This window comes from Brassica rapa, chromosome A09 (genome assembly GCF_000309985.2).
Source record: "Brassica rapa cultivar Chiifu-401-42 chromosome A09, CAAS_Brap_v3.01, whole genome shotgun sequence".
NCBI classification, from domain to species: Eukaryota; Viridiplantae; Streptophyta; class Magnoliopsida; order Brassicales; family Brassicaceae; genus Brassica; species Brassica rapa.
Window position 1 is genome coordinate 38485103 of NC_024803.2, and position 21722 is coordinate 38506824.

Consider the following 21722-nt stretch of genomic DNA (forward strand, 5'->3'; position numbering starts at 1 on the left):
GATTAATATGTTATCGCGAACGATCTTCTCCCTTGTATCTAATCGGGACCCACTCTTCTATCTCTTTTTACCCTTTCTTCTCCTCTATCCTCTCACAACTCACAAACAAGTCATCTCCTTCATTTCCCACCTGAGAAACTAGCTCCCCCACGAAAGAGCTTCGGTCTTTGTTTCTTTTTGTATCTGTGTTTGTGCCTAGTTGCTAAGCCTTGTTCTGATTAGTCTTGAGTAGGTGTTTGGTTTCAACTTTTCTCGGTGAGATCTGATCGTAGCCGGTGGTGGTTAATAGTTGATTAGTTGGCTGTTTTCTTGAGATTTGTTAGGGTTTAGTGATGAAGAGAGGGAAAGAAGAAGAGAAGAGATTGGAACCGATGTTCCCTAGGCTACATGTGAAGGATGCAGAGAAAGGAGGGCCAAGAGCTCCTCCAAGAAACAAGATGGCTCTCTATGAGCAACTCAGCATCCCTTCTCAGAGGTTTACTAGTAGTGATCGTGTTGGGGGGTCTTTGCCCCCTAACACCTCCCCTTTGCTTCCTCCTGGACCATCATCTAACCAGGTATATTACTTGCTTTTATGTTATTTTCTTGGACTCTCTTTAAATGGTATTGCAAAAATTCATATGTGATTCTTCGTCTACTGGCCAGGGAACTGATAACTTTGTCACGCAAATGCCCTTGATGGAAAATGTGCGGACTACTTCAGCACAGCATGATCATCAGAGGAAAATAGCTAGAGAGGAAGATGATTTCGCTGTTCCTGTATTTATTAACTCTAGAAGACCTGGCAGAGGCAAGAGTGGCTTAAAGCGAGGTGTTGGCTTGGCAGCTAACTCAGCTACTGAGGATATGGATCTTGCATCGACTAGTGACCGAGTAGATGATGGACGCATTAATAATGGAGTTGAGTCTCACATGGAGGCATCGGAAGAAGAAGGTCATGGTAATCTTAATGATGAGTACTGTACAAGTGGAGGAGGAGGATACACCTCTCTGCAACAAGAGATAAATAATGAAGAGGAGGCGAGTGATGATAATTCGATGGTGGATTCTGTTTCCAGCTTAGATGTCTCTCCTGATGAGGTTGTGGGAGTTTTGGGTCAAAAACGTTTCTGGAGAGCAAGGAAAGCTATTGCCAAGTAAGTTTACTACATTTATTTGATTCCACCTATTTGCTTACTTGCTTGCTTGCAAGAAATCAATACTTGAGAGGCCCCTGATTCCTCCCCTTAATGCGCGATTGTATGGTAGTTAAAGAGCCTTTCTGTAACATATTTAACGCAAAATTGGATCATGTTAGCAGGGAGGGACATTCGTACATAGTGCAAGGTGCCTGCCGAGACAGTTTATGGATTTTATACTGTGTCTTCTTAGCATCTGCTTGTTGGAACATGTCCCCTGTCTCGGTTTGGTATTGGTATTGCTTTTATTCTTGGGCATTTCCCCTTCTTGTCACTCAAAGGGGTTGAACCAGGTAGGGGAACATGCTTCTGAGGACCCTCGGGGGATCTAAATTTTAGTTAACCATACATAAAAGCTAGGTTATGAGTCTCATGAAAATGCAGAATCCTAGTTGCTTAGGAGGATCCTTAGGGGGTGATTGCGAACTACGGAAGTTCTATGGAGTTTAGACTCCATACTCTGAGATTTAAAGTTCTAGATATCAGTAACTTGTCTTTTCTTTTTCATGTTTTCTTAGTTAACAGTTTTATGATATTTTATGTGCATCTTTGGACGCATTGATTTGGCATTCTTGATTAGAGCTGTGGATTCATAACTTCTTCTTTTCGTTTTGGATTGTTCAACTATATATCATCTTGTTGATTTGACTGTGTTTCTCCTTACAGTCAACAAAGAGTATTTGCTGTTCAACTGTTTGAGCTGCACAGGCTGATTAAGGTAAAATCTAGATTTTTTTTTTTTTATTATTATGGATGTTTACAAACGTATTTCAGCTGTAATTTGTAATCGTAATAATTCAGGTACAAAGACTAATTGCTGCATCACCGGATGTTTTGGTCGATGACATGAGTTATGTTGGAAAAGTTGCTGCTAAAAGCTATCCAGTGAAGAAGCTCCACCTTCCATCAGGGTTTTTAGTAAAGCCTCCTCTACCACAGGTTATCAAACACAGAAGCAGCGACTACTCGGAGAAGACTGACCAACATAAAATGGAATGCTCAGCTGAGAACGTAGTTGGGAGGCTGCCAAACCAAGGTCAAGGTCATCATCATCAACAACCTTCCAACTACATGATGCCTTTTGCGACCAACCAACCCAATGCAAATGGATGTTACTATCCCCCTCAGCCTCCTCCTCCTTCGGGAGGTAACCAGCAATGGTTGATCCCTGTAATGTCTCCTTCCGAAGGGCTGATATACAAGCCGCACCCAGGTCCAGGTCCGGGGCACACAGGGCTGGTCTGTGGAGGGTATTATGGTCATTTCATGCCTGCACCAATGTTCATGGGTGGTGGTGGTGGTCAGCCTCCTCCGTTTCACCCGGGCATGGGATTCCCATCTCATGGTAATGGCTACTTTCCTCCATATGGTGGTATCATGATGAACCCTTACTATTCCGGACAACAACAACAACAACAACCCAATGAACAAATGAACAACAACATCCAACAACAGAGCTCAGTGAATGAAGCGACTTCACAACAACAACAACAGCCAACGAAATCTTATCCTCGGGCTAAAAAGAGCAGGCAAGAGGGAATCTCTGGTAAGAAGAAGTCCTTTCAACCATTCTCAGCGGTTGATGATGATGATGATGATGATAATGACAAGATCAACAATGCTGCACCACCTACTGAGGAAATGATGACGACAACCACAACCACGACAACAACTGTTACTCAGACAACGAGAGATGGAGCAGGAGTGACGAGAGTGATCAAGGTGGTTCCGCACAATGCCAATCTGGCGAGTGAGAACGCTGCAAGAATTTTCCGGTCAATACAAGAAGAGCGTAAACAGTACTACCCTTGAGCCTCTCTCTCTTTTCTTCTTCATTGTGTTGTTATGCATTGGAGCAGTGTGATACATGTTATTCTCCAAAATTTGTATAATAATATATAAACGTATGGAAGCTTGGATGTCATCACTCAATTCATATCCTAATATTAAAAGCCTTGTAAACATTTTGGAACACATACGTTTTTGTTCACCCTCTTGTAATAGATTCTATGAATAAAAGGAAACTTGCAATCTCTGTTTCTTTTTATCTGAGACTGGAAAGGACTTGTAATTAACATATATGCATAGAGATGTTATTAGCATCATACATACAACAACAAATACTTGGGGGGAGGAGGGAGAGGATGATCAAGCACTGAATCCTTGGTGAAGGGAGCTCCAAGGACCGGTCGGGATAGTGGGACAAGCCTGGATTGCTGCCTCCTCCATCTGTTCCATCTGAATCCCAGCGTTGCATATGTTTGCAATGGACCTCATGTGCTTCAATCCGTACTGAGACAATGATCCACAGTGCTTCTCAAAAGCTCTCACCTAATCAACAAACCCGCATGAAAGCTTGAACATCAAAAAAAAAAAAACAGTATGTAGTGATGATGACTGAGAGTAAAGATTATTCAGAAGGATTACCAATGTTTTAAGGCAGTCCCAGTCATCGACAAGTGGTTTTCCAGAAGACCGTACTTTGTTTAGCACCGCAGGACCTTCTGAAATGCCAAACAAGAGTTTCCCAATTAACAGAACGCTATTGTCGACATGGAGTCTGTGAGACATTGCTTCAAGGACTTGCTTCTGAGCTTCGGCTTTTCTTGCACTACCTTCTGGTGCCTTTTTATACTACATTTTTGAACAATCAACTTTAAAAAATAGGAAAATATTCAGATATTATTATCATAAGAAGAGAAAAGAGAGTAATGATTGAACCTTCTCCCAGAAATGTACAAGATCCGCATCACGCTGGTTTGTAACTCCTCCTGAAAGTGGCCGGAGTGAAATTTCATCGGCAAAGGTGGCGTTTTCATTGTCTGGGTTTGTGCCCAAGTAAAGGACGAGTTTCTCCTTGCCTAGTAGTCCTATATCTCCAAACTCCATGACATGAGAACCATATGTCGAACCAGTAGCTGCAGTTCTCTTCTTCACCTGACAATAAAAAAATGGAAACCATTTTTGATGCATGGTTCACTCACACCATCTCAATGAATACAAAACATGAAAGCTTACTTACCAGTTCATATTGCTGGTGCAAACTCTCTGTCTGTAAATTGTGTTTATCACTAAAACAAAAAGAATAACAGAGGAATAATTAAAAATCCTTATACAAAGATCATCATCATAATAATTTAGGTTTGAAGCATTTACCTATCTTCCAACCAAGCAACACTGTATAAGTCACCTAAACAGGTCTCAAACTCGGACGGTACACTAGTATCCTCTCCAGGACAATAAGTACCCCAACTACTTTCTTCTGCATTCGCTGCTGTTGTCGCGTAAATGTTTAAACCTTCTGGTAAAAGACCTTCGAATATGCTTCCAGATTCACATGCCTCTAGATAAAACACCTGCAAACCAAAACAAAAAAAAAACAAAAGAGGTGAAGCCAAATAAATAAATATAATAGCATTTTCAGAAGATTTGTGTGTACCAAGCTCTTATATGTTCCAGAAGCATGTTTTTTCTTCAGTACATCGTTTAGATCGTTTGCATATAGAGCCGGAGAAGTTGGCATCCCTATAAACAAAATAAACCATGGAGAGTTGAATCATTGCATTAACTTGGTTGGTTTTAATTAACAAAAAAAACAAGGTAGAACTCACCAAGTACTCCGGGGCCACCATGATCACTATAGTATATGAAGATATGATCGTCTGGACCACTGTCTACAACCTTACCACTTCCTCCTTTAAGAGCTGTTTTATTTCCAAGAATTACAGCAAACAAATTATCAACGTTAACATCATCTCCAGTATAATCCTGCCACAAGCATAAGATCCAAAAAAACAATTAACTCAATGAAATCCACAATAATAACTTGCACATCTAAAAATCGAAAGAAAAAAAAACCTTGGGAATTCCATTATAAACATCATTTCCATTAGGACTGTTGATAATGATTCCAGGTCTTGGGTTCTCTTTGTTCTTTGCGATGTCATCATACATGAACACCACTATATTCTCTTCTTTCACTCCACCTTTCCTCAGCAGCTGATAAGCATGACAAACATCCGCCTGTAACATTTTGTAACAACTCATTAATTAGTACTAAACTAAAACTTACAAAAGCTTAATAGTATCAAAACAAGCACACAACATTGAACAAAAAACTATATATGAACACCACATGCAAGAACTATACGGGTTTAGCCGACCCACATACAGAATCTGCACACGGTGGAATCGTACCTGCAGGGGCTATAGCGAGTTCAGGACTTTGGTCTTAAGACACATTAACACCACATGCAAGTTTAACTATAGCTTAAACTGAATAAATCCAACTTAAAAATAATTGGAAGGGAACTTGTAAAATATATTATAGTATTCGAATTGTTATAATAATCAAGAAAAAAAAGATTTTCAAGAAAACCGTGGGCTCATCATGCATTCTCTTATCAAGAAATGACTGACGTTAGAAGAAGACGTACGTCACGTACGTACACATAAAGCTAACTTAAAGATGGAAAACTTCAAGAGAGAATCGAGATTAATACCTGATGCCTGTAGTTCCAGTATCCTCTAGACCCGGCGACGAGAACGGCCCACTTAGTACCGGCGGAAGAATCATCGCCGACGTCGTCTTCTGTTGGGCGGAAGAACTTAGAAGCTTGCGAAGGTAGTCTGATGACGTCACCGGAAACGACGACTAGCGAGAGGAATAGGGCTAGAAAGGAAACGACGACGGTGAAGACGGCAGTCATGTTTTTTTTAATTATTCTACGGCCAAGGTGGTGGTGACGTGGTTTAGAATCTTTGGGATGAGGCCGGGGGGCCAATGCTATTTATAATGAATCTTTGTTGTTGATTGCAAAATAACGTTTGCCCATTGCTTTGGTTACTGAAACACGCAAGTTAAGTAAAACTTTTTTTTGATTTACAGATGTCCTGTTTTAAAATATTTTACGTTAGAGAAATTACATACGTTAAAGTAAATGTCACGAGAAACACAAAATTAACAAACTACTTAAAAAAAAAAAAAAATATATATATATATATATATATATCAGAATGTTTAAAGTGATATTACGGTGTCAACAAAATCTTCATCAAGTCAAATATCTAAACACTAACCGGATGAAAATCACTTTATAGATGTTTCTTTCAACCTTGTTCAAAAAAAAAAAAAGATGTTTCAACGACAACTCGAGTCTCGAGGCGACATTTTTCTTTTGTTCATCATCCTTTTTATCAAAATATTCTATTGGAATAATCCCTTTCGATCGTTCTTAAGTCTAACCTATTGGAGACAGATTTCACTTAGTTCCATATCCAACCGAGAATCCGGTTAAAGTCCTTCAAACTACTAGAAGACAATGGGTCCACAAAGATTCAAGGTCCATGCCAAGCTCAATAAATGGCCTATGCTAAGCTGACACATTCAAACCACAGTGTAACAGAGGTTAAAGCAGTAACGACGGCCATAGAAGCACCTGATATTCGTTAAAGATTACGTGGCTGTTACGATAACCTATTAAAAACAAAACCAATGATAAAAATTGATAGGTATTACTATGATTTTCGAGCATACCGAGAAGCCGCTTTTTGTCGATGTGGCGCACTACGTTCATATGCTGCCAAAAAAGATGGAATTTACTTTAAAAGGAGTTATCAGAAACCATGGGAATTTAAGTTTCATTGGAATGTTGGTAAATAATGTTTACTAAATGGTTTTTTGTACCAAGCACATATACAAAAGAGAAAAAGACTAGAATAGCACCAAACCAAGTTTTTGTTTCCAAAGTAGTATTCAAGGCTCAAAGTCACAAAAATAAGTTTCATTAAAGAGGTAAATATATATTTATACATTTGGGTTAATTAATCTAAACCTTAGGTTTAGAGTTAAGGGGTGAGGTTTTAGAATTAAGGTTTAAAATTTTATAAAAAATAAATACTAAAATAAAAAATAAAAATTTAAAAAACAGTTTCAAAAAAGTATTTTTAAATTATAAAAAGAAAATTTGAAAAAAAAATAAAAAAAATATTCGAAAAAAAATATTTCAAAAAAAAATTATAAAAATTTCGAATCTGAAAACATATAATCTGAAACTATAAAAAAAAATTTCATTTTTTTTATTTTTTTTTATTTTTTTAAATTTATTTTTATTTGTTTATTTAATTTTAAACCAAGAGTATTGGGGATATTTTACCCTTTAATGAATGTCATTTTTGTGACTTTCTTTTTCTAGTGCTATTTTTGAGACATAAATTTCAAAAGGTGATATTATTGACAATTGCCCTATACAAAATCATATCATTATGTATTTTATTTTATGCTACATGCAGATTTATTTTAATAGTTTAATTTGTTTTTTAATAATGATTTTAAAATTAGCAAAATATAATGTATTTGTTTTTTTTTTTGTCAACTTGCGTTTCATTTCATTTAGCATTGAGTACAAAAAGCTTACAACCCCCATTACAAGTACATAAAATATACAATTCAAGCTCAAATACGTGTAAGCTTGAGGGATTGATGTTGTTATGTGGCGATATCACGGCTCACATGGAGGACATGAGGCTTGACTCCACCTCTAGGGCTCCGCTGCCATTGATTTCACCGTCCGATGATATTGATACCACCGGTGAATCTGCAACTGGATCATCACAGCAACTCCATCATCTAAGACTTGTTTGAACTCACTGCCAGAGACACCTTTCGTTTCAACCTCAACTTATTGAATATTGATCGGAGACCAAGGTTCATCGTTGATTTAATACAGGGTTCATCGTTACAAGCTAAATCTTCTTCAATTAAACACCCAAACAACGATGCCAACGCGGGCTTGCATATATTCAGTGAGTTGACCAAATAACTTATGGTCCATACGATATTGTTCAAGACAATCGCATTAAACCCAATTTAGAGTTCATTTATTAATATCAAGGGATAAGGAGTCACGGACTACAGGAAGGAAGCAAAGCGGACCAAACTCTTAGTAAGCATGTCTCAATATAAATGAAAATGCTAAACAACTACAACGTGAAACACAAACATTAAAAGATATCATGAAGAAAACAAATAAAGAGCAAGGAAGCCAGTATTTTAGTAACAGCTGAAACTTTTCCATAAAAGTTATGAACTCTTTGGGGATGCCTTAGGCGGTCCAGCTGGTGGGGCACTCTGGGAAGCCGGTGTTCCACTACCAGGAGCAGCTCCAGCAGACCCATCAGAAGAGTAACCACCACCAGCAGGAGCTTGTGTGTATCCTCCATATGACCCATATCCCTGAGGTGCTTGACCATACCCATATGCTGGAGGCTGTCCATAACCCGACCCAGCTGGTTGCGCATACCCAGACTGACCACCATAGCTCCCAGGAGCGCCAGGAGACTGCTGGTTCTGAGTATAAGCCGGTGGTTTTCCAGCAGGTGGTGGTGCTCCATATCCAGAACTGTAAGCCGTTGGAGGCTGGCTGCTGTAACCACCAGCCTGAGTAGTTGGAGTAGCTCCATACCCTGCTTGACCAGTACTACCTTGAGTAGGCTGTTCACCAGCTTGTCCAGACTGAGCCGACGATTGTGGAGCGCCTTGGGCTGTATCTTCCTCTTGACCCGGATTAGTGGTGCTGCCATAACCACCCTGTTGCTGGTCATACCCAGCTTGGCCATATCCCGAGGCGTTGTAAGCTCCGTACCCACCTTGCTGGTATCCCTGACCAGCTTGGCCATAACCAGACCCATGCTGGTAGTAACTGTACCCTGTGGTGTCTGTCGGTGGGGCTGAGCTTCCACCACTGTTTGGGGCCTGGGGCTGTTGCTGACCGTAATAATCATACTCGCCCTGCTGGGATGGTGGCACAGAGGATTGATCCCAGGTAGAGGAGTAGCCAGCGGAAGTTTGTTGAGGGTAACTTGCGTAAGGTGATTGACCGTACTGAGGTGGACCAGGATATGTGCCCGGTTGCATGTAACCGTAGCCAGGTTGTTGTGGTGGCGGAGCACCAGATGGTGCCCAGCTTGATGGCGGGCGGGATTGGTATCCTTGTTGTGGATAGCCTCCACCCATTGATGAGTTTCTCATACGGTTCTGCGTTAACAAAAAAAAATACAATAATATAAACATAGATAACTTAGGAAAGAACATAAATAAAAGTACGACACAGCATAAAACACACATTAACACAGAGGCAGAGACATAAAACGGATAAGAAGATTAGATCAAGAGAGGTATATACGATGATGTCATTTACCAATATCTGTTCATACAGGACTAACCAAGATCATATCATATTCTAGAAGGGTATGATGATGCCTACATACCGTACTGACTGGTGAAATTATTGGGTTACTCCTGCGGAAGCCCATTCCTTTCCCTATCCCAGGTAAAATAGGTGCAAGAAAAACGACGAATACTATAGAAACTTTTGCAGATACAAGCAACATACATATATATATGAAACCTATATTCTTGAAGGCAAAGTTCGCGTAGCAAAGCAACCTAATACCGAATAAAGAATGCCTCAAAAAATACCAACATTCATAGGAACATAGCAGAGTCAAGCTGGGATATGATCTCTCTGTAGTATATTTTGGCTGAATGGTTCAGATAAAACAAATCCAGGAAGAATTGAGGCAAGCAGAATATAAACAGTTACTAGGCTAGTAAAATATTTGACGAGATGAGTTAATAGGTCAGTCGCAAAAGCTGAACCAATGTGATTTAGACAAAAAATGAATGTTGGCGCACAATCCAAAAGTCATCAGATATAAAACTGTTTAGAAATACTATCACCGCAGGCTGGACAAAAAAAATATCCACATGCCAGCTTCAGTGTGACACAAAGCGATGAAACAGCAAAGTCTGCATATAACATAGATAACAGAATTTTCTACTACGAAAATATCATCTGAAAGTGTTATGTGCTAATATCTTGGTTAACAATAGAGCTTAAAAAGAACAGATAGCATTGTAAATACTAGGAAAAGCCAATAAAACTCGGTGAAGGAAAGTACTGGCAAACAATGAACAAAGGAGAAAGAAATAACATATTATCGGTTACAACTTTAATAACAAGAGGGCTCCAAGGAATATCAAAAATCAGAGAATAAAGAACCTTCCCCTGGATATAAGTGGAAGAGAAAAACAATACACTCAATATATGCAAATCGTGGAGCCAATTGAATACCATCAAACGAATGGATAACTAAGAAGAGTATAGCTCGTCATGAGCACAATGAGTAACTTTAGCAGCTGATGCATTGGCTAAGAGAAACTAGTATAAACCTAGCTATATCACCTTGATTAGTCCTCCCATGTCAGAATGAAATGAAACTGATTTTTTCTGCATAACAGTGTCTTAACATCTACATATAAAGGGATAGGCTAGATAATATCCTAAAGATGTTAACAAATAATAAATGATGTAATCACAACACAATATCAATTTTCATGTAGAAAAATAGGACACCCTGCCAAAATCCATAGAAAACACAAACAACCAAACATACCTCGCCACTGATGATTTCATTAACTAATTGTTTAGCATGCTCAATCTGATCGGTGGTCCCATCAATCTGCAAAGTTCTTTCAGGCGTTGGATCTCCAGGGGGCAAATGCAAAGGAATAACCTGCATAAAAAAAATTTAAAGCAGAGGTTTTAAATAAACATCAAAAGAAAAAAAAAACAGATGCCTGCATATAATGTTGTTAGCTTCGCAAACCTGAATTCGAGCACCAGTCTGAGCTTGCATAGACTTGATAGTTTCACCTCCTTTACCAATCACAAGACCAACCTAAAGCAGTTCGTGGATTACATACAAAAGTTACACAAAATCTGCCAAATCTCTCCAGCGCACACTACTAAGTACCTTATTATTGGGGATTTTCATAACAAACTGATCAGCTCCACCCATCCTCCGAGACCCTCCACCACCAGAACCAACAGTACCACCTGACTCAGCCTATCATTATATATTAGGCATTAAGTAAATCAGAAACAAAATGATAATTAAAAAAGAGTAGTACTTCTTGAAGGACTTGATTGATCAACTCCTCCGCCCTAGAGATCTGATCCGGCGTGCCAGTAAGATCAACAGTCCTCGTAGCAGCATTAGGGTCCGCATCCATATCTCTAGTAACCTGAATCTTGGCTCCAGACTGAAGCTGAAGAGACTTAATCGTCTCTCCACCTTTGCCAATGATAACACCAACTCTCATATTCGGAATATCAATCTTCTTCGTGGATCCCGTAAAGCTACCGTACGACACAGGTATCGAAGTTGGAGCGGCCTTACCCTCTAGAATCGAAATCAAAAGATCAAAACTCACAAATCAAAATCAAAAGCAACAAGGAAAAGCTTTTACTACTCACCACCAGAGGCAGGGTAAGAGGAGCTAAAGCCTTTGTCGCCGTAATCATAAGAAGAGCCGTTGTTGTTGTTGTCGACGCGGGGACGTTTCGCCTCGGCGCTGCTGAGGAGGCGAGCGGCGATCTCTTGCGCTTTTTGCTTGGCGATCTGGATTTCGTCGATAGGAGGGGGGACGCTGTTGTAGGAAGACGGGGGAGGAGCGGCGGAGGGGTCTGGCGAAGGGGATGGGATCGGGCCGGAGGAGAAGCCGGTGGGTCTCCGGGGGGTTTCGTCGTCGTACTTGCGTTTGGTGGAGAAAGAGTCGGAGGAGGAGTAGTGAGATTCGTCGTCGGCCATGTTTGTTTGTCAGATTTTTTCGAGAGAAACCGTAGGAGGCGGAGATAAGGAGTGAAGGGTATTGATAATATACACACGCGATTGTATGTATATGCGGACAAGTACACCAGAGATATAATATTATTAGAAATTAATCTTAATTAAAATTTTATTGTAAAAAGTTTTAAAATTCTATGCTAGTGTTTTATAAATATTATAATTATATTATATATTAAAAGTATATCTAATTAAATATGATAAATTATATTAAATTGGTTAATAAACTTATTTTATGTTTAAAAAAATTCATTTAAATAAACTATCATTCACACTCTTAAAACGGACCAAAATTTATAAACTATCTAACATTTTTATAAAAGATAAATTTATTAACATTTGTTAAACTTTTATATCTACAACTATATGTTATTTTTGTTTATTTTAAGACTCACAACAATATATTATCAAAAGATATTAATGACAAATCAATTTTAGTTATAAATTCAATGTTTATTTTAAATATAACAAAATATGTTGAGAAAAATATAAAAAATCTAACCAAGAATTCAATTATTTTCTTAGAATAAACAAACAAAGTTTAAAGTCATATAATCTTCCAAACTCTAAAACAGTTGTATAATTTTACAAATTTCTCTTTATAAAAAATTTTTAAAATTAAATATTCAAAACTCTATTTCAAATTTACAAAAGATAAAATCATAAATGCTAAAGTATAATTTTTGAATTGCAACACGAAAAAATAAATTGTAAAAATCAAAGTACCATAATAGTTTTGAAATATTAATTTAATCAAAAATCTGAAAACTTAATACCTTAACATCCAAAATATTATATATTTCTAAAATATTAGAGTTATATCATTTAAACAGAACAATGTATTTACTTATAAAATCTCAATGATAGAAGTTAAAGTATTTTCTTAAAAAACAATATGGAAATTTAAATTATCCTAAACAAATAATTAAATAAATTTTTAAAATATATTGTATGCAAACTGTATAAATTATATATTGAATAAAATTCTCCATTTGATATTTCATATTATTAATTTATTGTCGAATTTGAAAATGTAATAACAATTAATTAAAAAATATTTAAAATAAATCACTATATATTATATAATATCGAACAAGAAATCTAAAAAATAAGATTGCAGAGTTACATAATATAAAATATTAAAATGTAAATCATATATTTTAAATATTTCGATAACATTAAAATTATATATTTATAAAAAAAATCTGTATAAACATGCAGATCAAACTCTATTCACGACTACCGAGTCTCCTTGTGCTGATCTTCATTAAAGATGTCCATGGAGAAACAATACACGCTTGGCATCATACCAGTGGTATGAGTGTAAGCATATCTTACGCTATGTCGAACTAGCCAACTTAAAAAAATAAAAATAATAATCAGAACTAACATTGATGAACGGTTTATTGCATATCTATCTTTGAAGCGTGGTTTTAATCTCCAACTTTATTTATTCCAAATTTGTTAATAAACGTACGGATGACAAAAACAAAGCAAAAAGAGCATCTCGATTTATTTGCTATTCAGTTTTACTACAACTTTTGAAATAAGACTGTTCTTGTCAAAGCCTCTTCCATGTTCTTGGCGATTATTCCTAGTGCTTTCTCATACTTCTTCACCAGATCATCTAGAGACCATCCTCCTACGGGATCAACGGTGAAACCCCACTCAATCACACAACCTTCTTCATCACGTGGCAATATCCTCACCGTCGAGACATATGACTCGAATCCAATGTTACTTTCCACTATCTCGTATCTCATCACTCGCTCCACGGGATCAACGGCCACCAGCTTCTCCCTAGACCATCCCACGGTGGGTTCTACGCCGTTGGACCGTATGGAGGAGCCGGAACAGAATCTGATGCAGCCGAGTTCACCGTTGATGCCGTGGACGCCGTGACACGTCGTGAGCGTTTGGAGCCACTTGTTGAAATTGAAGAAATCGGTGAAGAGAAGCCAGATTTGGTTAGGCTTTGCTTTTGTGAGCGTAACTGACACTTTGGCTTGCCATTTTTCCGGGCTTAAAGCTTTGTCCATGTCAAAGAGAGGATCTATAAAAACAAAACAAAAAAAAAAAGAGAGAGAGAATCTAGATAGAAAGTAAAGATGAAATCAAGATATTGTATAATACTATATGATATTACATCTATGTAACCATCTCATATGTACTAACGATGTGAGGAATTGATTTTATTACCTTACTTACAGGTATGGATTCTCAGCCGTTGAGACCGATGGCAATCGAATGAAATGGTATGGAAAGTTTATGCTCTTCGAGCTTGAGTTCTATGAGTTTGGCAGCTGTTATTGTTATTCGTTTGTGGGAATATAAATGGAACAGTGATTGAGATTCGAGATTCTCTTCAAACTAAAAGCGCTATCCCAACCAAGATATATCCATCTAAAAAAAATCAATTGATCAATTTGAAATCTGACTCTTTTTGATAAAATAATTACTACTGCGTCCGTTTCACAAGATATATTTTAGTGCTTTCACACATAAAAAAACACATTAACTCACTATAATAAATATATCACTTTTTGTAATTTTCAATTTTTAATAATATTTAACCAATAAATTTAATAAAATCAATTAATTTTCTCGAAGATCACAATTTTTTCATAGAAAATACAAAAGTATTTTTGTAAAACAATTTTTTTTTCTAAAACATCTGACTTAATAATACAGAGGGAATATTAAGTATGAAAATCTGAAAATTTAAAAGAACTCCTGAGATTCCAATTCATTTAATGTGTCTTTTTTCTTTACTTTTTTCATGCAATCAAATTGAGATTGGAAAAAAAAATCAAAGGGAGATAAATTTCCCAAAGGCTTAAAATCCAATATCATAATATATGCTCCAAAGAATTTCTTTTGCAATGCCTTCCTCCGGGCCCGAGTCATGTATTTTTCCTATACGACAAAATAACACATTTAAAGATGATCCTTTTTCAAAAGACATACGAAATCATCACCAATTAGACTAAGATATCCACTTTTTGTAGCTTCAGACCATGACATCTTTTTCCTAAGCACGACACATCATGCTCATGAAGCATTATCAATGAGTTTATCATCTGGTCCAGCTATGCGCCCTTTAGACTAGATGAATCACATCAACTACAAGGCCATGTGTCCATAAGCCCAATCACCACTTAAACCATGTGACAAAACATTGAAATGGGAATCCAAGGCCAAGAGTCCATTAAGAGATCCCAGTTTCTTTTGTCACCATGTGCATTTTACATAAAGCATCTCCTACTGAATTCAATAGGACACATATCAAGATAATCCGAATAATATATATGAAACAACATTTTATTCCTCATACCACCCACAAACTTGCTTTGAGGGTACAATTTCGATCGACTGAAAGGTACAAGTTTTTTTTTTTTTTTGCCATCTGAAATTTCCATTTATCTTAAAAGTATCACAACAAAAAGATACAACACCATAAGGGTCTAAGGCCAACATAAAAGCCCAAACGTATTAAACAGAAAACCCAAAACACAAGGGTAACTAAAGACACTACCTAAGTCGTAAGCTCAAAAAAAACCCCCGATCGGCGCCATACGTTACCACACATCAGGAAATTCACTTGGACGTACACGTGTTGAGACCCTCGCCATCAAGGGACACGCGTCACTAGGTCACCACATCTTGACTCAAACTACGAGTCATCACCGGAGAAAAACGAAACGAACACGTGTTTCACCGGAATACACCGGAGCTTGTAACCACCGCACACCGAACCCATCGAACCACCGAACGGATGAAGAAAAACCAGAGACTACAACATCTCCTCCTTCATCGCTTTAGCACATCATCGGAGAGTTTCATCGCCTATCAAGATCTCATCCGATTATCAAGCCATCAAACGTGAAGCCAAGAGAACATTCACCAAGCACCCATTCAAAGGAAACATCGCGACCAATCTCTCCAAACTGAAAGACGTCGACGGATCCTAATCATCAACCACCGGAGCTTTCGAGAAACAGAACCACAAGCAAAGAAACCCACTAGCTTCAAGCATACACAACGATGCCTAAGCTCCACCAACAGAGATCGTCATCGACCCAGTCGAGATCTCCTCCGACTCCCAGAGAATCAAAGCTATAGACCCATCGATCGCATCACAAAGGAAAATAAATTTCTATTGTCGGCAGCGCAGAGCTTCGGAAGCCTCTACCTCCCCGAGATCAAAAGCCGACGACGACGAAGCTGAAATAGCCTCCGCCTCCCGGAATCAAACAACCTGGTAGAGCACCAGAGAAAGCTTCGTCTCATCTCATCTCCGTTAAGAAACAAAGAGAAAAAAATGAGAAGTCTCGGTCTCCTTCCACTTTTCGCCATGAACTGACCTAATATGCTTTCGTGAAATGTACAAGTTATCTACCGAATATGAAATCGGAAGATAAAGGATAAATCATTGAGGATAATTAATCTACTCAAGGACACTGACTTTATTCTATTGCTCAAACGATTTATGGTCTTTGAGTCATGTTTTCCTCTTGCTTCCGGATAAAATGAAAAACTTGTAATAAAGGGATATCTTTCCATACTAGATTTTGACTATATAAATCTATAACTCATAAACTCTAGAAAAGAGGATCAACTATTATTCATTTTCAACTATAAAAGCAGATAGCTAGAACTAGGGTTCACGAACCAATATGTTGTACTTGTGCTATATTGATCAATAAAACATTATCTTTTATCTATTCTTCTAGGTTTATTGCTTCACTTTTTGTTTCCGTAGTATAACAAAGAATCCTACTTTACTTTATTTTCATTCATCCAATACGTCATTTTAGCGAAAGCTATTCATAAAGATTAATCACAGCTCTCATGATTTCTTAAAAACTTTTCTAAAAAATTAAAGATAAAAAATAAGGTATATCATTTCATTTTTTCATCTTATAGTAACTTTTCTAAAAATACATGATTTATTGATAAATTGCAGAGAAGTTTCTTTATCAAACGGTTGTTATATTACTCAGGATTGAGTGGTCTATAGAACCATACCAGAAAAGAACAACTAGTGTACTACAAGTTTTTATGAAATTCTCTTGATATCTTAGCTAAATGAATCTGAATCAACATTTTCAGAACAAGGATAAAACACGATATAGAAATCAGCAAATATACTCTTCAATCTTGATAGTTCATTTAATTATGCGGAAAAACTTAACCATGATCTTGGATATTAAATCATTGAGATTATATCCTTACAATCGGTGCCAAAAAGCTGAGACGTCGACAATTATAGCATGTATTCTTTAGTTCAAGAAAGCGCTTCGAGTTCCGCATGTGAGGGTGAAATTCTTCTCCTTTGGTTTCTGGCTTCCATAAGTTAGAACTCCCATGTGGGATCTTTCCATATTCATCCACAACTACTGAATAATGAGTCAATGTGTGCATGAATCATTAACCATATATATCTTTGGGGTTATTGTTTGACTAGAAGATCGATGTTCTTTAGATATTTCTTCGTTTGTCCTATGAATCTTTGACCAAATATGTCATTTTGATTTCGCTTGTCTTAAAATTTCCAAAAATTTCTTGTTTATTCCTTTAAACAAATTATCATTTTTTCTCGTTTTCAAATATACAAATAATTCTAAAAATATTTTTTTATTTATTATATCAACTTTTTCTTAACATCCCAATTTAGTAAATTTTTAAAAACTCCACTTCAACTCACTCAGATTTGATAAAATTGTGAATTCATAATCCCACTCTCTATGTATTAAAGATTTGATCATCAAAGTTAATCATATCCCTAAAATAGATGAAAAGAAAAAAAAACTATAAATCGAAAGGTGTGAAGAGGAAAAATAAAAACCCAATAAATAGAGAGGAAAAATAAAAAAAATAAAGTGAACATTACTTTGGGTAAAGGAAAGCACAAGAAGGTCAGCTTCGCTTCGTATCGTTCGCCTAAGTCAGTAAAATCCCTAAAAAAAAAAAATCCCCATTACATCTCCTCTCTTCGTTATCTTGGAGCAATGATCCATCGATGGTCCATGGACGCCTGAGCAGGCCAAGATCGGGACCGCGAGACAACCAAAAGAAACCTAAAACAAAAGTCAATTGCTCTGCGGCGGCAGAAAGAAAGAAAGAGAGAGAGATAGAGTTGCGGAGTGAATCGATCTTTTGGTGGAAGGAAAGAGAGAGAGAGAGAGAGAGAGAGAGAGAGAGAGAGAGAGAGAGAGAGAGAGGGAGTCTTCTTGATGGGTGAATTCAACAGTGGTGGTCAACCACCTTTGCCTGACGACGACGGAAGCGCTCCTCCCCTTCCCGAAAAGGTTTGATTTTGAAGTCCCCCCACCACCATTTTTTGTCTGTTAGATTAAAAAAACTCGAATTGACTCTCCTTTTGGTTTGGTTTGGTTTGGTTAATTCAGGTTCAGGTCGGTGGTTCCCCAATGTACAAATTAGATAGGAAGCTAGGCAAAGGAGGTTTCGGACAAGTTTATGTTGGTCGGAAGATGGGTCCTGCCACTGTTAACGCTAGATTTGGCCCCGGAGCTATGGAGGTTATTGCTTGTTTTGTGTGTTTTCCAAATCTACTAGCTTTTAGTATTGTGTATGTTGTCTTCTTATTCTTCTTCTGCAGGTGGCTTTGAAGTTTGAGCATAGAAGCAGCAAAGGATGTAACCATGGGCCACCTCATGAGTGGCAAGTTTACAAGTACGGTTTCTTTGTATTTTGGCTGTATGATTCTTCTTCTTCTGCTTTGTGGTTTTTGGGGTTTAATTAAATTTTTATCTGTTTGTTGTTGTCCAGTGCTCTTGGTGGCAGTCATGGCGTGCCACGAGTTCATTTTAAAGGTCGTCAAGGAGATTTTTACATAATGGTATGTTGAACAAGAGCGCATTCATAGCTACTTGGGAGTGTGTGTGACTAATTACAGTTTTATATCTTTCATACAGGTTATGGATATACTAGGGCCTAGCTTGTGGGATGTTTGGAACAGCACCAGTCAAGCGTGAGCATTCCATCTTATTTTACTTTCTTTTTGTGTCAAATAAACCCCTTGATAAAACATACAATTTTTTTTCCTGATTCTATGAATTACAGGATGTCAACAGAGATGGTTGCATGCATCGCGATTGAGGCAATATCCATTTTGGAAAAGATGCATTCTAGGGGGTAATTTAATTATTATTATTTATTGCTAGACTGTGGTACTGCCTCTGCAACTCTCTCAATGCTCCTTTTTTTCCCGGCAGATATGTGCATGGTGATGTTAAACCGGAGAATTTTCTGCTTGGGCCTCCTGGAACTCCTGAAGAGAAAAAACTTTTCCTTGTTGACCTCGGTTTAGGTATAATTTTTTTTGGCGAGCTTGCTTTGCTGTCTTTTTTTTTGTTGCTTATCCAATCCTTTGTTCTTGCAGCAATCAGATGGCGCGACAATGCTACTGGACAACATGTTGAATACGATCAGCGTCCTGATGTGTTTAGGTTAGTTGCAAATGCGTGTGAGATTGATTTTTTAGTAGTGGACATTCAATCTTCTGTTTTACTTATTAAATAATGTGTTGGCTTTTGCAATCTCAGAGGAACGGTGCGTTATGCAAGCGTACACGCTCATCTTGGCAGAACTTGTAGTCGGAGGGATGACCTGGAATCTCTTGCTTACACTCTTGTTTTTCTTCTTCGAGGCAGGCTTCCATGGCAAGGCTACCAGGTTGGGAACTTACTAATTTTTCCTTTTCTTTGGTATTTTTTATTTTCCTTGGCTTCCGTTAATTTTGTATTTTGCTTAGGGAGAGAACAAAGGCTTCCTTGTTTGCAAGAAGAAGATGGCTACTTCCCCAGAAACTCTTTGCTGCTTCTGCCCCCAGCCTTTCCGTGAATTTGTCGAGTATGTGGTCAATTTGAAGTTTGATGAGGAGCCTGACTATGCAAAGTATATCTCCCTTTTCGATGGAATAGTCGGACCAAACCCAGACATTAGGCCAATAAACACTGATGGCGCACAGAAGGTGATTTAGTGATCTCATTTATGACACTTCTGCTATTATGATCCTATCTAGAATGCCTAAGCTTGCTTTTTTTTTGGTCTGGTGTGAAGCTCGTACATCAAGTGGGTCAAAAGAGAGGTAGGTTGACAATGGATGATGAGGACGAACAGCCAACAAAGAAGGTCAGATTGGGAATGCCAGCGACACAATGGATCAGCATTTACAGTGCTCACAGACCAATGAAGCAAAGGTGACATCTTGATTTTATTCTTGAATATGTAACGTAGATGAACATCCATCCAGCTGACTTGTGTATTTATATTCTTGGTTGCAGATATCACTATAACGTTGCTGATATAAGGCTCCCACAGCACATCGAAAAGGGAAATGACGATGGGCTATTTATCAGCAGTGTGGCTTCTTGCTCGAATCTCTGGGCTGTAATCATGGATGCAGGAACTGGCTGTACGGCCCAAGTTTACCAGCTATCACCAAGCTTTCTCCACAAGGTAGCTTCATCATTCATTATTCCAAATTTGTTCACTGTTGCTGTCATTTTTTTACATTTCTCCTACTTGTGGTAGGAATGGATTATGGAACAATGGGAAAAAAATTACTACATCACAGCAGTAGCTGGAGCAAACAATGGAAGCTCATTTGTTGTTATGTCGAAGGGTAATGTTGTTTTTCATTCCTTTTCAAATGCAAAGCGTTAACAGTTGCGATTTATCTCTGTTTTAACAAATTTCATCCTCTTTTGTATTCAGGGACACCGTATCTACAGCAATCCTACAAAGTGAGCGATTCTTTTCCCTTCAAGTGGATAAATAAAAAGTGGAGGGAAGGGTTTTATGTCACATCAATGGCAACTGCTGGAAGCAAATGGGGGATTGTTATGTCTCGTGGAGCTGCTTTTTCAGACCAGGTCTTGTGTTGTTGTTTTACTTTGTGTTTTTATTTTATGCTACATGACTTGAAATTTATGGTAAGGGTGTTTTCTCTTTTTTTTTTTTGTGATGCAGGTAGTAGAACTAGATTTTCTATACCCCAGTGAAGGTATACATCGTCGATGGGAAAATGGCTACCGAATTACATCAATTGCTGGAACTTGTGATCAGTCTGCTTTTGTCCTTAGTGTGCCAAGAAGAAAGCCTAGTGATGAGACACAGGAGACTCTTAGAACTTCTGCTTTTCCTAGTAATCATGTCAAGGTTTGCTTTTGCTGTCTCATCTTTTTGGCTTTCCAACTTGGTTGGGTGTGTAACTTGTCGTCTTTTTCTTTTCTGCAGGAAAAATGGGGCAAGAATCTTTACATTTCGTCCATTTGTTACGGTCGAACTGTTTCATGAAGTTCTAGTTTTTTTGTTTACGAATGCAAGTCAATTTTAGCTTTTGTATCCATCCATACATCCGCGCTCAGTGAGAATGAACAACAACAGTGATGCTATGGGCTTAGGAGAATATTTTAAGCAAGGATGAATGGAAGATGTACTTCACTACTGTTTGTTTTGGAGGAATAAGTTTAAAATTTCTTAGATTAAAAAAAAGAAAGAGGATAGCTCAGTATTATCAATCTTATCTTCAAAACTATGGTATGATTGTATGTTTTTGCAGTAAATTGAAGATGGAACTATTTGGTGGGGTAAGAAATACATGGTTCTAGTATTTTATTAGACCTGCCTTCACAGTTTCTGTCTTTTCTTTATGTTCCTTGCATGCCTTTTAAGTTAATCATGTAGGAACCAAGGGGTTCAACCATTAAAGGAGTCTTGGTTATTGAGTAATCCAGCAGAAAGTTGCTGATTTGGTGTCTACACCATGGAAATGTAATCTGTTTTCTGAGATAATCGCACATAGCCAGCTCTGAGTTCTCATGTGGG

The 21722-nt window shown here is 37.7% G+C and overlaps 5 protein-coding genes across 9 annotated transcripts; 2 read left to right on the forward strand and 3 right to left on the reverse strand.

Annotated features, from left to right (window-relative positions):
- Nucleotides 1-78: 78 nt before the first annotated feature.
- On the forward strand, nt 79-3211 carry LOC103249168 (protein EARLY FLOWERING 3). Of its 3 annotated transcripts, none has more exons than XM_018654040.2 (5): nt 79-557; nt 646-1136; nt 1301-1414; nt 1845-1896; nt 1980-3211. In XM_018654040.2, exons 1-5 carry the CDS (start codon nt 333-335, stop codon nt 2988-2990), a joined length of 1893 nt encoding a protein of 630 aa, XP_018509556.1. In that variant the 5' UTR covers nt 79-332; the 3' UTR covers nt 2991-3211. The 3 variants fall into 3 exon arrangements, with proteins under 3 accessions (XP_018509556.1, XP_018509557.1, NP_001288828.1); NM_001301899.1 differs by having other exon boundaries at nt 333-557; nt 1301-1408; nt 1980-2990; XM_018654041.2 differs by lacking the exon at nt 1301-1414.
- On the reverse strand, nt 3159-5991 carry LOC103842166 (vacuolar-processing enzyme alpha-isozyme). Its single transcript, XM_009118787.3, has 9 exons — nt 5681-5991; nt 5037-5201; nt 4790-4946; nt 4618-4703; nt 4335-4534; nt 4201-4249; nt 3900-4115; nt 3606-3812; nt 3159-3509 (listed from the first exon to the last, which is right to left on the reverse strand). The coding sequence occupies exons 1-9, from the start codon at nt 5885-5887 to the stop codon at nt 3327-3329; spliced, it is 1470 nt and encodes a 489-aa protein (XP_009117035.2). The 5' UTR covers nt 5888-5991; the 3' UTR covers nt 3159-3326.
- A 2039-nt stretch (nt 5992-8030) lies between these two features.
- On the reverse strand, nt 8031-11913 carry LOC103842167 (far upstream element-binding protein 1). Its single transcript, XM_009118789.3, has 6 exons — nt 11498-11913; nt 11152-11423; nt 10995-11087; nt 10848-10919; nt 10635-10754; nt 8031-9213 (listed from the first exon to the last, which is right to left on the reverse strand). The coding sequence occupies exons 1-6, from the start codon at nt 11829-11831 to the stop codon at nt 8260-8262; spliced, it is 1845 nt and encodes a 614-aa protein (XP_009117037.1). The 5' UTR covers nt 11832-11913; the 3' UTR covers nt 8031-8259.
- Nucleotides 11914-13295: 1382 nt separating this feature from the next.
- On the reverse strand, nt 13296-17467 carry LOC103842168 (lachrymatory-factor synthase). The gene is made up of 2 exons (XM_009118790.3): nt 14067-17467; nt 13296-13920 (listed from the first exon to the last, which is right to left on the reverse strand). The coding sequence occupies exon 2, from the start codon at nt 13904-13906 to the stop codon at nt 13400-13402; it is 507 nt and encodes a 168-aa protein (XP_009117038.1). The 5' UTR covers nt 13907-13920; nt 14067-17467; the 3' UTR covers nt 13296-13399.
- A 333-nt stretch (nt 17468-17800) lies between these two features.
- LOC103842169 (casein kinase 1-like protein HD16) lies at nt 17801-21488 on the forward strand. 3 transcript variants are annotated; one of them, XM_033280777.1, is made up of 17 exons: nt 17802-18056; nt 18090-18178; nt 18278-18409; nt 18490-18563; nt 18660-18729; nt 18806-18861; nt 18954-19025; nt 19106-19200; nt 19273-19339; nt 19436-19565; nt 19645-19863; nt 19953-20092; nt 20177-20351; nt 20427-20517; nt 20610-20767; nt 20865-21053; nt 21132-21488. In XM_033280777.1, exons 2-17 carry the CDS (start codon nt 18104-18106, stop codon nt 21189-21191), a joined length of 1803 nt encoding a protein of 600 aa, XP_033136668.1. In that variant the 5' UTR covers nt 17802-18056; nt 18090-18103; the 3' UTR covers nt 21192-21488. The 3 variants fall into 3 exon arrangements, with proteins under 3 accessions (XP_009117039.1, XP_033136668.1, XP_033136667.1); XM_033280776.1 differs by having other exon boundaries at nt 17809-18039; nt 18072-18178; XM_009118791.3 differs by having other exon boundaries at nt 17801-18178.
- The last annotated feature ends 234 nt before the right edge of the window (nt 21489-21722 follow it).